The sequence below is a fragment of the Lissotriton vulgaris genome, chromosome 2_1 (assembly GCF_964263255.1).
Source record: "Lissotriton vulgaris chromosome 2_1, aLisVul1.2, whole genome shotgun sequence".
Taxonomy (NCBI): Eukaryota; Metazoa; Chordata; class Amphibia; order Caudata; family Salamandridae; genus Lissotriton; species Lissotriton vulgaris.
In genome coordinates this window covers 1,297,383,652-1,297,399,853 of record NC_141687.1, presented here as the reverse complement: position 1 = coordinate 1,297,399,853, position 16,202 = coordinate 1,297,383,652, and the positions used below count along the sequence as shown (strand labels likewise).

At 48.9% G+C, this 16,202-nt stretch overlaps 1 protein-coding gene across 1 annotated transcript; it reads left to right on the top strand.

Annotated features, from left to right (window-relative positions):
- The first annotated feature begins 5,717 nt into the window (after window positions 1-5,717).
- On the top strand, window positions 5,718-14,488 carry LOC147732530 (uncharacterized). The gene is made up of 2 exons (XM_086954273.1): window positions 5,718-5,782; window positions 13,468-14,488. Exons 1-2 carry the CDS (start codon window positions 5,718-5,720, stop codon window positions 14,486-14,488), a joined length of 1,086 nt encoding a protein of 361 aa, XP_086810399.1.
- The last annotated feature ends 1,714 nt before the right edge of the window (window positions 14,489-16,202 follow it).

Below are 16,202 nucleotides of genomic sequence, written 5' to 3'. Positions count from 1 at the left end.
TAGTTTATTAAGTACATAAACTATAGACCCACCGGAGCAGAAAGGCAAAAATCCCAACTCTTCTTAATCCAACCGTTTATCCACCCCCGGTAGCCAAAACCCTATGGGCCTTATTTATGAAGGACTTGCGCCGCCGGTGCGTCTCTTTTAAAATGGGAAAAAGTGACGCACTGGTGGCGCAAGGCCTTCATAAATAAGGCCCTATAATTCTAAAGTTACATCATAAGTGACATAATTATTTTCTAAATGACCTAACAATATGTACAAACTAAAATAAACATAGAAGAAAGAATATACCCTACTACCACAGAAGACTTCTCTATTCTCTGCTGCACCGAAGATTTTCATAATTTCCACAGCTTCTATTTCAGATCTATAACCGGCTTCTCAAGTCATCATGAAGCATCCTCCACAGTGAGACCTGTCCTTAATGTCAAGTTTGCCAGTGTAGTATTGTGGCGCATTGAATCAGGTGTCTGGTGAATTTTTATGGACATAGATATACAATGTGTGTTTTCTACAGAAACTTTTGAAACAGACTTTAATGGCGAGTAAAGTATGTTGTTTTCTCACAGCTGGGCTCTTCAGGCATACTTTTTTGTGTTCAGTTCTTCACGCTGATGTGCACAGCTTTTCAGTAAAGTCTTGCGGGCACATCCTACTGCACACAGTGTTTCACACTGACTTGCACAATTTTCTAAGATCACGGTTTTGCGCTGATGTGCACAGCTCTTCAGGAAACTGTCACGCTGATGTGCACAGCTGGTAATTTCAGTAGTTTTGATAACAGTACACTATTTTCTTTCTAGCTGATGGGCACAGCTTGTAAATGGTACTTTTGACTTATTTAATTTGAACAGTTCTGTCATTTGGTTGTAATTCTTGAACATTGTAGAAGGGAAGTATACTTGGGTATGCAGTTTATTATAGCAACTTTCTTTACTGTAATTATTAATTACAGGATAGTTGCTATCTCTACATATTTTAGTCAATTTGTTATTACGCTGTTATAATGCACAACATTACACACATCTGTATTTTCTACTGCTGCCAGGAGAACCACCAATATAGGGCAAAAAATGGAACAATGTGTTGGCGCATTAAGTGTGAGTGTGTCGATCAGCGGGCCAAGAAGTCTTTGAACATCTGCCACAATTAACAACTTACTAAGCGGATGGTCTGAATGAATTTAAAGTATGGATAAAGAAACTTGTTTTGCATTACTTACCCGAAGACTCAACGGTTTTGGAGAGATACCATTTTGGTAGGCATATGCAGAGGAAAGGGGAGAATGTCAAAGAATATATATCTGTTTTGAGAAAGATGGCCTCCACGTGCAGCTTTGGCAGTAGGTCTGAAGAATGCTTATGGGCCTTGTTTGTACTAGGCTGTAGCATTGGCAAAGCCAAAGAGTTGTGTTGGCAAAATGATAATCACTCCTTGTCTGAAGTCCTAACAATTGCAAAAACCTGTGAACAAAGTAAGGCGTGTTGATAAACTAAAGAAGGGTGAAGTTGAGTTGGTAAGGAAGAGGCTGTGCATATCATACAGACTCTTAAGGATGAGAAAGAAAGGCAAGCTCTTCTTTACAAAGTAAGGCGACTTCTAGCAACAAAGTTGATAACAAATTTCAGGGCACATGTTACAGGTGCGGGGAATATGGTCATGTAGCCAGCTACAAGGAATGTATTGGTTGGAAGGCTAAATGTAAGAAATGTGGTTGCAAGGGTTATGTCTCCAAGTGTTGTAAGAGTTGTGGAATGAAACAAAATGTTTGTGAAGTCGGCTATGGTGCAATGGATATTGGAGAGGAGATAATTATTTTACAAATTTCAGATCTTAGGGGGTGAGTATGAAGGCGGAAGGCCCGCCACCGCCATCCGTGCGGTGGTGAGCCCTCCGCCATCAGACAAATTATGATAGCGGGGGAATTACTTTTGGACCACAGCAGTCGGAAAGACCGCCTGCCATGCTTCCGCCACAGGCAATCGTACCGATTGCCTGGCTGAAAGGTCAGCAGCTGTAAAATGGTGGCGTGCCTAGCAGGCACTATTCGCCACATTACGATGCTGACTGCGGCCAGCCTTTCTGAGGCAGGTAAACCACATTGAAAGGCTAGCAGGGATTGGTTTCAGGGGCCCATAGCGGGCCCCCCTTGTGTTGGGGGTACGTGGTGGTGCACTGGGGGGTACCCATGGTAAACCCCTAAATTTTCATGCACTAAGTGGAAGGCACCGCGTGGTGCCTGTTACGTAGTGCAGGGAAACGCACTACATGCTGTTGTTGAGGCGGGTGCTGTAGCCAGCAGCACCCACCGCAATGTTAACCTAGCATGATGCAACCGCCACGGTCACATCATAATAAGTGGTGCGGGATCGCCGCCTCACAGGCGGGCGGTCCCAGGCACTGCTCCGATTGCGTCGGACTCGAGTCCACCCACCATCGTAATCACCCCCTTAGTGACAATAATCCTGTTGAAACTTTTCTTGTTGAAGGGGTGCCAGTACTTATGCTCTTCGATTCAGGATCCAAGATCCCTCTTATTCCAAGTGAGGTGCATTTTAAAAACCTGAATGAAAAAGTGGTGTTCCAAAAAACAGATATTCAGCCAAAGGGGTGTGGAGGGGAACCAATAACATTGGCTGGTTATTTTGAAGGTCTTATCAACTTCAAGGACATGTGTGTGTGGGAAGGTTTAAGTCTTTGAGAGATGAGACTCCTTAATAAGTTGAAAGTATCAGAGGGATATCAATGTTTTTCTTGATCCTAATGAGACACCTGCTGTACATCTTCGAGACAGAATAGTGACGGGAACAATAACGTCTCATGTCAGGTGGTTTCTCAGATTCCCAACTATGAAGTGGAATTTCCCAAAGTCTTTCAAGGACATTTGGTTTGTTTGAAAGGGTATGTGCATAAAATCATACTAAAGATATAATGCAGTTCTAGTGGTTGCAAAAGTCAAAGGGGTTCCAATGTCGGTGAGAGAGGAAATGTTGAAGGAACTTGGAAAATTGAAATCTAGTGGCATCATTGAAGAAATGGAAGCCACAGAATGGTTGGCTCCAGTAGTCATGGTGCATAAGGCAAATGGGGAAGCTAGGCTATACATAGATTTGAGAGAACTCAATAGGTGTGTTGTTGTGCACGACTACACTTTGCCTAATAACTCTGAAATTGTGACTTTACTGGGTGGTTCTAAATATTTTTCATCAATAGATCTGACGTCCACCTATCATCAGGTGAGGCTACATCCAGACACGCAAGTTCTGACAGCACTTGTTACTCTGTATGGTACACTTAAATTCTTGAGGATGCCATTTGGACTCAGTTTGGCAGCTGTAGTCTTTCAGACAATGATGGAGACTATGCTTGGAGTAAGAATGGAGTGATAATTTATCAGGATGACATTCTGGTCTTTGGTGGAAGTTTGGAGCATGTGCGGAAGGTAGTGAATATGGCCTTACTTTGAAGGCAAAAAAATGTAAATTCAACTTGACAGAAAATGATTCTTTTGTGCATACTTTCACAGCCTAAGCAGGAACTTGTTGGCACTATTGCCAGGATGTCTATGCCAGAAAGACGAAGTTCTGAAATTTCTGAGTATGTCAAAGTTTGACTGCAAATTCATTCCTAAGTTTGCAGATAAAACAACTAATATGAGACAATCATTTTAAAAAGTAACCAATTTCAAGTGGAATGAGGAGTGTGGAAAGGAGTTTGCTGTGCTGAACCATCATTTATCTCCTGCAGCATCTTTAAAACGTTTTGAGCCTGGCCAAGATACCATTATAATGACTGTTGCAAGTTCGACAGTGTTGGGTGTTGCACTCTTTCAAAGTCAGAACGGTGTGGATAAAACCACCCTATTCATCTTAAGATGTCTAAAAGGGGCTGAACTTAACTATTCTGTTGTGGAAAAGGAAGCTTTGACTGTATTCTGGTCAATCAGGAAGCTAAAGAAGTCTGTGTGGGGAGGAGAGTTTTTGATTAAAACAGACCAAAAGCCCCGAAAGGAAAATCTGAGAAAGAAAGGATTGGATAACATCTTCTCCAGGATAAGAAAATAGATGTTGGCTCTGCAAGAATTCAACTTCCACGTAGAGTATTTACCAGTGCTAGCAATCATTTGGCTGATTGTTGTTCAAGCTTGGTGGACCAAAGTGAAGTGAGTAAACAAGGTGAGGAGGATGAAGATTTCTCAGATGAAGATGAGGACGACTGTAGTGTATCTCGTCAATGATGGGGTGATCAATGAGAGTGAATGGCTTGAGGAGGTGGTAACTGATGTTACGTTACAAGAAATGATCAAGGGTGTGAAATTTCGTTGGGGTAATAGTGTCATATCTGATGAAGTGGTGATACCTTTTGTGAAAATTGGTTCTGAACTTGCAGTACGTGATGGGCTGCTACTTCATGGTACCGGCCTGGTTCAGCCCAGCAATCTGAGAGAGCGCTTGATAGAATTGCCCATGATGGATATCCCAGGATTTCCAAGATAAAAGAAATTTTGAGGCAGGCATAACGGTGGCTGTGCATGGATATTTACATTGAGTGTGTAGTAAGAGAGTGCGTAGAGTGCAGCAAGTGTGATAAGGTGTTGAATTCCAGGATGCAACCTATTAATTTAAGGAGGTTACCCAAAGAAGCCTGGAAAGGTGGCACTTGATATACTGGGTCCCAAAAAAATTTCAAGTGTGGATATATATGTCATTGTACTCTTAGGCATTTGTCTCTAAGGAGAAGTACCTGCGTGAGAGAGACATCACACATAGGAGGATGACTCTTTATCACCCAGAGGCCAACAGAATGGTTGAAAGGTTCAACTGTGTTCTGAAGGAAACCATTCAGAAAGCATTGGTGAATCAGAATTGCTGGAAGTCTGAAATTTTCAATAGGGAAAAAAAATATTGTTTTTTTCCTCACACCATGATGAGGAAATCTCCTTTGAACAGTTCAGGAAAAGGAAGGCTGGTACTCTGCTGTGCCCCTTTTGGATGTTAGACAAGACAAAAAATCTGGCTTGCGTGATGGATGATGCAGTAAGGAATGAGGTGGGCATGAGAAAGATGATTACGAACAATTAGTGGTTTGATTTGCGTATAGCTGTCAAGGGTACAGTTGTGGAAGTAGGAGATTTGGTGAGGATAAAATACCCTTGAAAAACATTTTCTTCACACAGTTCTAAATTTTTACACCCCATGAGAGTGATTAAAGTCTTTAGGAATGCAATTAAGACAGAGGTCCATAGGGTATGGAACCTTAATCAGGTGGAAAAATCGACGCATGGTGTGAGGAAGAATGAAGTCATTATCCAAGGTGAGGATGCCTTGGGAGAAGGCAAATGAGAAGAAGTGCCAGACTTACTGGTAAACCTAAGTACTTAGATGATTATGTGCAGTAGTAGTGCTTCTAAGTAGGGGTGGGTGCACAACTCCGTTCCGTTCACGGAATGTGCAGAATTTTGCCTGTTCCGCGAAGTAGGTGGAACAAGCAAATCTCCGCACACTCGGGGCGGAGCAAAGTTGGCCTCCAGCCCACCTCCCACCCGTACTATTTAAACATTATAAATAAGCATTTAAAAGACCTTACCTCATCGGCGTCGTCCCCGGGCTTCCCTCCTCCTCCATTTCAACTTCTTCTTGAAAACTGCATATGCGCGGGCACCCGGGCATGCGCATTTCTCACAAGAAATGCGCATGCGTGGGTGCCCGCACATGCACAGTTTTCCAGAAGAAGTCGCAATGGAGAAGGATGGAAGCCCGGGGACACCGCTGATAAGGTATGGTCTTTTAAATTCTAATTTATAATATTTTTATAGTGCGGGCGGGCGAGAGGCGGGTGGCACATAGCGGAGCTACGCGGAGTGTGAGGAGATTGGTTCCGTTACTGTGGCACTCCGCATAGCCCCGCTGCGCCCACTATGCTCACCCTTACTTCTAAGTACATGGCGCTTTGTATTTACTATTTAGCAGTTGTTTTTCTTTCTCTCGTCTATAAGATGTACATAGCTCCTTTGTATTTTTGTTATGGGGGGATGTGTGGTATTCTTAGGTTAGAATGTGAAGCCTGAAATATTCTCTCTAGAATTTCCCGGTGTGGAATGTATTGATTTGAATTGGAAGGAGGTTGGAAAGCAGACAAGATGGAGAGAAGAGGCTGGGGTGAAAGAAGCTACTTGATTAACCTTCTTACTTAAAGATACTGTGTATCTGTATTTTTAAAGAGGCATGTCCATTCCTCCAGCTCAATTGTACCTTGTTCATTATTCTTGTAATAAGATTTGGCTTCTATGCTTGACTGTTTTTTTTAGGATTCTCCCAGGCTGTCAATACTTATTGTCCTTTCCAAACATAATTACTTTAATATTAGTGTATAGGGCAGTGGTGCAGATGGTAGTCCTCTCACTGAGCCACATGCAGACTGAGGCCAAAAGGCACAAACACAGCCAACCTCCTGGAAAGCATTTGCAACATTTGCCTCACCCAACTGATCACCAACCCCAGACACAGTGCAGAACTCACGCTTGATAAAATCTTCAGTGACAGAGTCATGTACAGTCATGCCACCAAGCTTACCTCAACTCACCAAGCTTACCTGGACTGACACCTCCCAAAACCGCTTTCGTGCTAACACCAGCACTGAGACCGCCCTGACCACCACCACCTATGACATCAAGTTGCTCCTTTACCGTGGGATATAGCGGCCATGATCCTCCTTGACCTTTCAGCAGCATTCCACACTGTATCCCACCACACCCTCATCAAAAGACTCCACTACATTAAAATCCAGGAAGACACCCTCAAATATGTTACATCCTTCCTCACAAGCTAAACACAAAAGATCCACCCACCACCCATCACTTCGGAACCCAAGAGCATCATCTGCTGCATCATTCAAGTTTTCTCCCTCAGCCCCACCCTGTTCAGCACGTACATGCCACCCCTGTCCATATCATCAGAACACATGGCTTCCACATCATATCCTATGCAGACGACACCCAGCACATCCTCTTGCTCTCAGAAGACCCCTCCACCACAATGACCAACTACAACAACTGCATGACGAGCGTAGCTGACTGGATGAAAACCAACTGCCAGAAGCTCAACACCGGTAAGACGGAAGTGCTGATTTTAGGGAATGCAAAAAGAACAACTGATGGACAGAATGTAGAACAATGTCATACATTCACCCAAGTATAGAGATCTGGGCCTAAATCCATAGTTTTTTTGCTCACCATGCCATTCCAGTTTGAACCCAGTCATATGCAAATCACTCTTGACCCTTCGCCCAATGGGAACAGTTCATCCCGAACTGCCAGGCCAGGTACTCCCTGGACTGGAAACTAGCATCCGATGACCGGTTTTGGACTTTCAGCCCTCATCAGCCAGGATAGCTTAACGCCAGTAGCATGGATAGCACGGGACCCACGTCTAGGCATACCCGTCCCACTAGGGGGTGACAAATGCAAAATGAACAATTGATGGACAGAATGTAGAACAATGCCATACATTCACCATGACATGGCTTGTCAGTTCGGGCTGGACTATTCCCATGAGGCACAGGGTCAGACTGATGTGGTCCCTCATCTACAGACCCCTGGGACCACGCACACAATTCAGCGAGGACATCGCCGACTTTGTCAGCCCGCACGCCCTCCCCTCCGCTGACTACATCCTCCTCGGGGACCTCAACTTCCACCTGGAGAACAACAACGACCGCAACACCACCACCCTGCTGGACAACCTCGCAAACCTCGGACTCAAGCAGCTGGTGACCACCCCCACCCACTACGCCGGACACACACTCGACCCCGTCTTCTCATCCAGCAAGGACACCACCTTCAGCCACGCCACCGGATTCCACTGGACGGACCACAGCTGCGTCCACTTCAGCTTCAGAAGGACCACGATCCACCACCACCAGCAACAAGGGGCATGCAGAAGCTGGAACAGGATCACAGCCGACTAGCTCGCAACGTCCCTGAGCAAGAACCCACCCACCAGCGCAATGAACCCCAGCGAAGCGGCCACCAACCTCACGAAGTGGATCAGCGACTGCGCAGACGACCTCGCCCCTCTGAGGACCCCGCCTAGCAGACCCGGCAGCAAAAAAGCCCCATGGTTCACCGAGGAACTCAAGAGCTCCAAGAAGAACTGCAGAGCCCTCGAGAAAGCGTGGCGCAGAGACCCAACACCGGACAACATGGCTGCCCTCAAGCTCGCCACCCGAAAACACCACCAACTGATCCACGCCACCAAGAAAAACGCATTCAAGGAACGACTGGACAACAACGCACACAACAGCAAGGAACTCTTCAACATCATTAAAGAGCTCTCCAACCCCAACGCCGGAAACAACGACATCACCCCTTTGCAAGACCTCTGCAACTCCCTCGCCTCCTACTTCCACAACAAGATCGCGGACATACACAACAGCTTCAGCAATCAACCGACGCACGCCACGACCGAACCACCGTCCCCCACCACCACCCTCTGCGCCTGGACCCCGATCAGCACCGAAGACACCGTCCACACGATGAACTCCATCCACTCCGGATCTCCGACCGACCCCTGCCCTCACCACGTCTACAACAAGGCCGACGCTGTCATCGCACCCCACCTGCGGAACATCATCAACACCTCCTTCGACACCGCTACCTTCCCGGAGAGCTGGAAGCACGCTGAACTCAGCGCTCTACTTAAGAAACCATCAGCCGACCCCACCGACCTCAAGAACTACCGCCCCATCTCGCTGCTCCCGTTTCCTACAAAAGTCATCGAGAAGACCGTCAACAAGCAGCTGGCCACCTTCCTCGAGACTAATGGATCCCTCGACCTCTCGCAGTCTGGCTTCAGGGCCAACCCCAGCATCGAGACCGCCCTGATCGCAGCCACCGATGACATCCGAGCCCTGCTCGACAACGGAGAAACAGCGGCCCTCATCCTCCTAGACCTCTCCGCGGCCTTCGACACTGCCTGCCACCGTACCCTAGTACAGCGCCTCAGCAATGTCGAAATCCAGGAGAAGGCACTGGAGTGGATCATCTCCTTCCTCGCAGGAAGGACACAGAGAGTCCGCCTCCCCCGTTCAGAGCAGAAGCCACCAAAGTCATCTGCGGCGTTCCTCAAGGCTCCTCGCTCAGCCCAACCCTCTTCAACGTCTACATGAGCCCCCTGGCAGCCATCGCACGCCAGCACAACCTCAACATCATCTCCTACGCCGACGACACCCAGCTGATCCTCTCCCTCACCAACGACCCCGCCACCGCCAGAGCCAATCTACACGAAGGGATGAAAGAGGTAGCCGAATGGATGAAGAACAGTCGCCTGAAACTGAACTCGGACAAGATGGAAGTCCTCATCCTGGGAGCCTCACCCTCCGCCTGGGACGACTCCTGGTGGCCCCCCGCCCTAGGCAGCGCACCCAAACCAACAGACCACGCATGCAACCTGGGCTTCATCCTGGACTCCTCCCTCTCCATGACCAGACAAGTCAACGCCGTCTCCTCGTCGTGCTTCAACATCCTGCGCATGCTACGAAAGATCTTCCGGTGGCTCCCCACCGAGACCAGGAAGACGGTCACCCAGGCCCTCGTCACCAGCCGTCTGGACTACGGCAACTCCCTCTACGCCGGAACCACCGCCAAACTCCAGAAGAGGCTCCAGCGGATCCAGAACACCTCAGCACGACTCATCCTGGACATCCCCCGTCGCAACCACATCTCCGGACACCTGGGAGACCTGCACTGGCTCCCGGTCAACAAGAGAATCACCTTCCGTCTCCTCACCCACGCACACAAAGCCCTACACAACCAAGGCCCAGGATACCTCAACAGCCGCCTCAACTTCTACGCTCCCAAACGCCAGCTCCGAGCGACCGGCCACGCCCTCGCCGCCGTCCCCCGCATCCGAAGAGCCACTACAGGGGGAAGGTCCTTCTCTTACCTCGCTGCCAAGACCTGGAACTCCCTCCCGACCCCCCTCCGCCTGACCCAGGACCACCTCGCCTTCAGGAAGCAGCTCAAGACCTGGCTGTTCGAGCAGTAGCGGACCCCCCTCCCCTAGCGCCTTGAGACCCTCTGGGTGAGTAGTGCGCTATATAAATGCCTTGATTGATTTGCATAAAGCCATGTCTGAACTGGGGTGGCGGAGTGAGCTAAAGAATAATGATGGATTAAACCTAGATCAGTTGACTGGAGGTGAGTGCTTGCAATGTTCCACACTCCGTCCATCATTCCCTTTGATTTTGATTTTTAGGGAATAGCACCTTCCCATGGACTGATATCTGGTGACCCTCCGAACTTGGACCCACTCCCACACTAACAGACCACGCTGCTACCTTGACATCATCCTGGACAAAAAACTCATCATGAAATGCCAGATCAGCTCAGTCTCATCTGCCTGCTTCAATACCCTCTGCAAACTCTGAAAGATCTTTAGATGGCTCACCATCAACTCAGGAAAACCATTATGCAAGCACTAGTAACCAGCTGGCTGAACTACGACAACATGCTCTAAGCAGGACTCACCACCCAACTCCTGAAGTGACTCCAGACGATTCAGAATTCAGCCACCACCTCAGGAACCTCCACTGGCTACCTATCCAGAAAAGATGCCAATTCAAGATGTTAACACATGCCTACAAGGCCCTCCATTACCAAGGGCCAGCATACATCAACCACCACCTGAACTTCTACCAACCCTCCTGACACCTGTTTTCCATCTCCTTTGCTCACACTCCCCGTATCTGCTGAAGCAACAGTGGAGGAGGCTCCTTCTGCTACCTCACCACTAAGTCCTCAAACGAACTCCCCCCGCAGCTCCCCACATCATCCTCTTTCTCTGAATTCAGAAAAAGAGTCAAGACGTGCTTCTTCGGCTGATCCCTGCAAGAACGCAGCAATTGGATACCTTCACGGGTGAATAGTTGCGCCCTACAAATCTGAGTTGATTGATTGATTGTGGTCACCAGTAAGTGAACTAATTAGCCAATCTGGTGAGGCTATTTATCTCAATCTAAAAGAAATGGTGAAGTCAGAGTCCTGTCTTATGAGCAATCAACAGGAAGGTATATTAAACTGATGTTTGGGTCAGGGATCTATTCACCAATAATATTCTTAAGTTCCTCCGAATATAAGACCTAGAATTTAAGTAAGGACTGTTTTTATTGCTGCTACTCCCATGTTGTTGAGTTATTTTGATTTATTTAAGAAATATGTATATGTGTGGAATTTCACTTGCTGTGTAGACTTCTCCTAAGAATCTGAGTACCCTTGTTGAGTCATCAACAAACCACCTAAAGCAAAGTTAAATAGAATATGTTGCTACCTGACTGTTCTTCTTTAGGATTCGCATCCCCTGTTGATGTAGGCTCATCCTACAGAACAGTCTGTGTACTGAAGGGGTCCATCTTCATGAAGGATGTTGTGCTATCCACCTCCTGGTCACAGTTTCAATGACACTTATGTAGATGGGCACAGTAGGGCCATCAGAAGGATCAGGCAGGTGGGGCCTGTACTCCTGTTACAACCTATATTACAAAAAACAGAATGACCTATCCATTTTTGATGCAGCTAATGAGGCAACACATTTAGGTGGGGCCAAATGCTGTTATTCTCTCTCCTGAGCATAGATGTTATCTTAATTATGAACTGCTCCTTGGATCACAAAACAGAGAGAGGCCCTACAAAAGTGTGTTGGTCCTTGGCCAACTAACACATCGGACATATCTGGTGCACAGAAAACAAAGAAAATCACTGGTTCTCGTACAAATGGGCTAGAGAAGAGGCATTACCCTGCCTTTATTTTCTATGGTTAGAGAACAGCAGTATGCACTCTGCATGTGATGCATATCATATATGCTATCCAGACGTAGTGCTCATTCGCATATGGGGAAAGTGGTATGCATAGGCTCATCCCACCGCAAGAGTTGCAGTTCAATCTGACCCCGACAAAAGAAACACAGTGTCAAAGCTGCTACTGCAAAGCTTACACCTGTGCTTCTATGTAAGAATTTACTATTACACAGTGGCTCAAAGTAACAGCACTCTAGTGTGTTTTTTCACTATTTATTCTCTGGGGTATGTTGTTTAACTCATATGTATAGCACTTACATATCTAATATTTTCTTACATGTCAGAATTCATGCATGCGCTCCAAAAGGAAGACAACATTCACATTCTTATTTGTAGATCTGAAGATCCTCTAAACAAAATGTTTTCATTACATTTTATTAAATTGACTACAATTAGTTTATTACAACTAAATTTTTTCATAATTAATAACAATATATGATAGATGAATATTTTTAGGAATTAGCAGCCTGATTCATGAAAACCGAATTCCGCGAATTCTAAATAGCGATTGACAGCGAATCGCAATTTAGAATTCGCAGAACGCATTCATCAAAATCTGCAAGAAAATAAAGCGAATCGCACGAGGCCGCAAAAAGCGTTAGCGATTTTTCAAAATCGCAGAAAAATCGCTATTTCCGTCAAAATCCATGTAGGAATTGCGATATCGCAATTTGCGAGATCGCTAAATGCGATCTTTCAAATAGCGAGATCGCAAAAACGGGAAGTTGCATTTCGAGCACAGTGATGACATCACAACCAGGAAGCAGGCAGTTCCCACCCCCATTCAGAACAGTGAGGTAGATCTCGAGGCTGCATCACACAGAGCTCCTTCCAGAACACCCCCAAACTTTAAAATCTTTCACTTTTGTGACTGCAGCAATGGCAGAGGATGCAGCACCAGGGCCCAGTGACACCGGGCGCAAGCACAAGCTTACATTTTCTGAGCAGGAGTTGGAGCACCTGATAGACGGAGTGGTTGAAAACCACCCAAAACTATTTGGTAAGGACTCCAGGAGGGTGCCTGAGGCGGACAAACGCCGACTGTGTCTGGGGATCGGCGCAAAAGTCAACGCTGTGGGCGTGACACACAGGTCGATCGAGGAGCTGAAAAACAGGTGATACGACCTCCGAGGTCGTGCCAAGGAGAAGGTGGCAGAGAGGCTGGGCGAGAGCCTGGCTACTGGAGGTGGAGAACCAACAGTCCCTCCCAACACCCCCATGGAGGACCGTGTGGAGGACACACTTGAGCGAGAGGCGTGTATAGGGGTCATCACTCTGGACTCATCCCGACCCACCCAAGACAGCCAAGGTAAGTGGCATGCGACTGCGACCCTGTCCCCTAACAATGGCCATGACCCTATAGCCTCCCATAATCAACCCAAGTCATGCAATCCATGCACATTAGGTCATGCCCAAAAGCATTGTGGGACATGTAGTCTGCCCACAATGTACAAAAACCCCAATGCAGCCAGACATGTCCCAAAGTACGCAATGCCACAGCCAGCCAGGGAATCTCAGCCAGCATGCATGTAGCAACTGCACGTGTGAAAGATACAAGCAATTAATCTACTTCCACTTCCCCTCACAGGTGGCACTGACAACAACAGCAGCGACAGCGATAGGCTGCTCATAGACGAGGCACCAGAGGATGCAGAGGAGGTGCCAACAGCCACACATCCTGCACCATCAGGCGCTGCACCAATCCCTGCGTCCAGAGCACCACCATCTGCGCCAGCACCATCAGGCGATGCACCAATCCCTGCTGCCAGAGCACCACCATCTGCGCCAGCACCATCAGGCGCTGCACCAATCCCTGCTGCCAGAGCACCACCATCTGCGCCAGCACCATCAGGTGCTGCACCAATCCCTGCTGCCAGAGCACCATCATCTGCACCAGCACCAAGAGGCGCTGCACCATTGACAACCGCAACACCACCACCAGCGGGACCCTCAACATCTGGTGCTGCTAGTGTGGTGACAGTGCGCACACCCACTGTGTCCAGCCAGCACAGCAGGCATGGCAGGGATCGCCAGCAGAGCACAGCACGCAGCGGCAGGAGGGGGATGGCTGTGCGCGTGCCAGGGCTCAGCATAGAGCGCCGGATGCTGCGCATCCATCAATTGCAGGCACGACGCCAAGGGGCAATCCAACTCCAGCTCCACAACATTGGCCGCAATGTAGCAAATGTGTCAGACATGATAGAGCGGATGACAACTGCCATGGAGGCCAACACTGCAGCCATCATCTCGCAGCGCAACACCGCCCGCCGCCGCCACCGCCAGCTACTTACGCGGCTATCTGCCTACACACGCTCAAACTATGTAATTGGTAATGCCACCTCCCAGCTCTCGCGTCGGTCCCTGGCTATGCAGCAGCAGATGGTGCAATGCTGCGAGGATGTGGCACGAATACTGGAGCAGGTCACCAGTGCCGTACTGGCACTACATCCAACTGGCCCAGAAAATGGTGGTGGGGACGACACCAGTGAGGGGACCTCCAGTGTCAGCAGCCTGTCTGCCTCACAGGTCGGTGTGCTACGCCGCAGCAGCAGGCCGACTGCGGGTTCACGTGCCGTCCCTGAGGATGAGCCAGAGAGGCGATTGGGTGCCGCGCGCTGGAGGCGCACTTGACTTTACTGTCCATTGGCAGGGACATGCTGATGATAGAAGCATTTCCTGTGTATGGTTTAGAGCAGTATGGCGCAATACTGCTCACATGTAAAGAATTGCAAAATGACATTATTATTGTGCCTTCAACAATAATATTTATTCTAGCATCGTACATCGGCCTCCTGTCATTATTTCCATTGGCATGCAATTGTGAATTGTTGGGTGAGGGGAGTGGGTGCACTAGAAACTGTTCATTGTGATGTGGTTGCGGCATCTGTGTCCTTCAGCTGGATTCTCCCCCAGTGCATGACGCACATGTGCAGGTGGCCGGTCGTCCCCTTCCAACTCACTGCCAGAGATCTCTACAGGTATCTGGCGCTTGGTAGCAATATTGTGTAGTATTGCACACACAGCCACAATGCGGCAGCACACATCAGGACTGTAGTACATGGCCTCACCAGTCTTGTGCAGTATGCGGAATCTGCTCTTCAGTAGCCCAAATGTCCTCTCAATGCAATTCCTTGTGCTTATGTGTGCTACATTGTAGCGCCGTTGCTGTGGTGTAGTAGGGTTGAGGTATGGGGTGAGGAGGTATTCACAGAGGGCGTAGCCACTGTCACCTGAATGAGAGGAGCAGAGGGTGAGTGCCTGTGCAGCGCAGCTACTTCATCACAGTGTAACATTGTGGGCCAAGTGTACTTACCAAGTAGGTGTCCTTCACCAAAGTCTCCCCTGGCCAGTCGTGTGTGGAGGCCGCAGTGCCAGAATATGAAGGAGTCATGTGTGCTCCCCGGGTACTGTGCCACTATGTCCGTGATGTATGTCTTAGCATTGCACACCATCTGGATGTTGAGGGAGTGGTAGGACTTGCGATTGCGGTACATGTATTCCGTTGCAGCTGGTGGGCAGATGTGGATGTGGGTACAGTCAATACATCCTATCACATGTGGTGTTGGACAGGCCTCGTGAAGGGGCCGCTCCCTCCCGGCATAGTAAGGCCCGAACACCGGCTCTCCCGGTGTCCCCAGAAGAACCACCCCGGCAACCCACAGAAGCAACCCGCAACCCGTCCCCAACGGGACGCCTGCTCCCGAACACCCCGACATCGGCTGGCCCGGGCCTCCATCAGCAGCATTGCCCCGGCCCAGCCGCCATCTTGGACACTGCACCACGAGGCCGCGTGGCCTCAGCTCGACCCCAACCCCGGGGCCTGGCCAGGCCCCGACATCGAGGCACCACCATCCACCCAGGAGGTGAAGAGACCACTTGGCAGGTCAATGGGAGAGAGGAGTGTCGATGGCTCTCCCACGCCAGGTGCCGATTGCCCCCAGCCTCCCCGGGCGCTGGCTCCACCCCCCTGCTGGGTGTCTGGACTCCCTCATCCCGGACCTCCCGACCTCCAAGCGCGAGGGTCCGGATATCAAAGGAGACCAGACCTATAACTGGGGCAGCTCCAGAGCAGGAAGGCAGTTGTATCCTGGAGTCGAGAGACACCTTGAAGAACTCATCCTTGATGGACTGCTGGCGCTGCCGCAGCCCTGCCTTGTGAATCATCGTTCCTGCCTGCTGGCGCTGCCGCGGCCCTTCTCAAACGAGACTTATCATCCTAGCCTGCTGGCGCTGCCGCGGCCCGACCTTCCAGAACTCCGAGCTCGAGGATTGTGAGCTACCCATCTTGCCACCCCCGTACCGGACCGGTACCAAGACTGTCCCGCTACCTTTTCCCCTTCAGAGA

Excerpts from the sequence above, each read along its gene's own strand:
- LOC147732530 (XM_086954273.1), top strand. The coding sequence starts at position 5,718 with ATGCACAGTTTTCCAGAAGAAGTCGCAATGGAGAAGGATGGAAGCCCG. Across the intron at positions 5,783-13,467 it reads CCGGGGACACCGCTGATAAG|CGACAGCGATAGGCTGCTCA; the intron begins GTATGGTCTTTT and ends CAACAACAGCAG.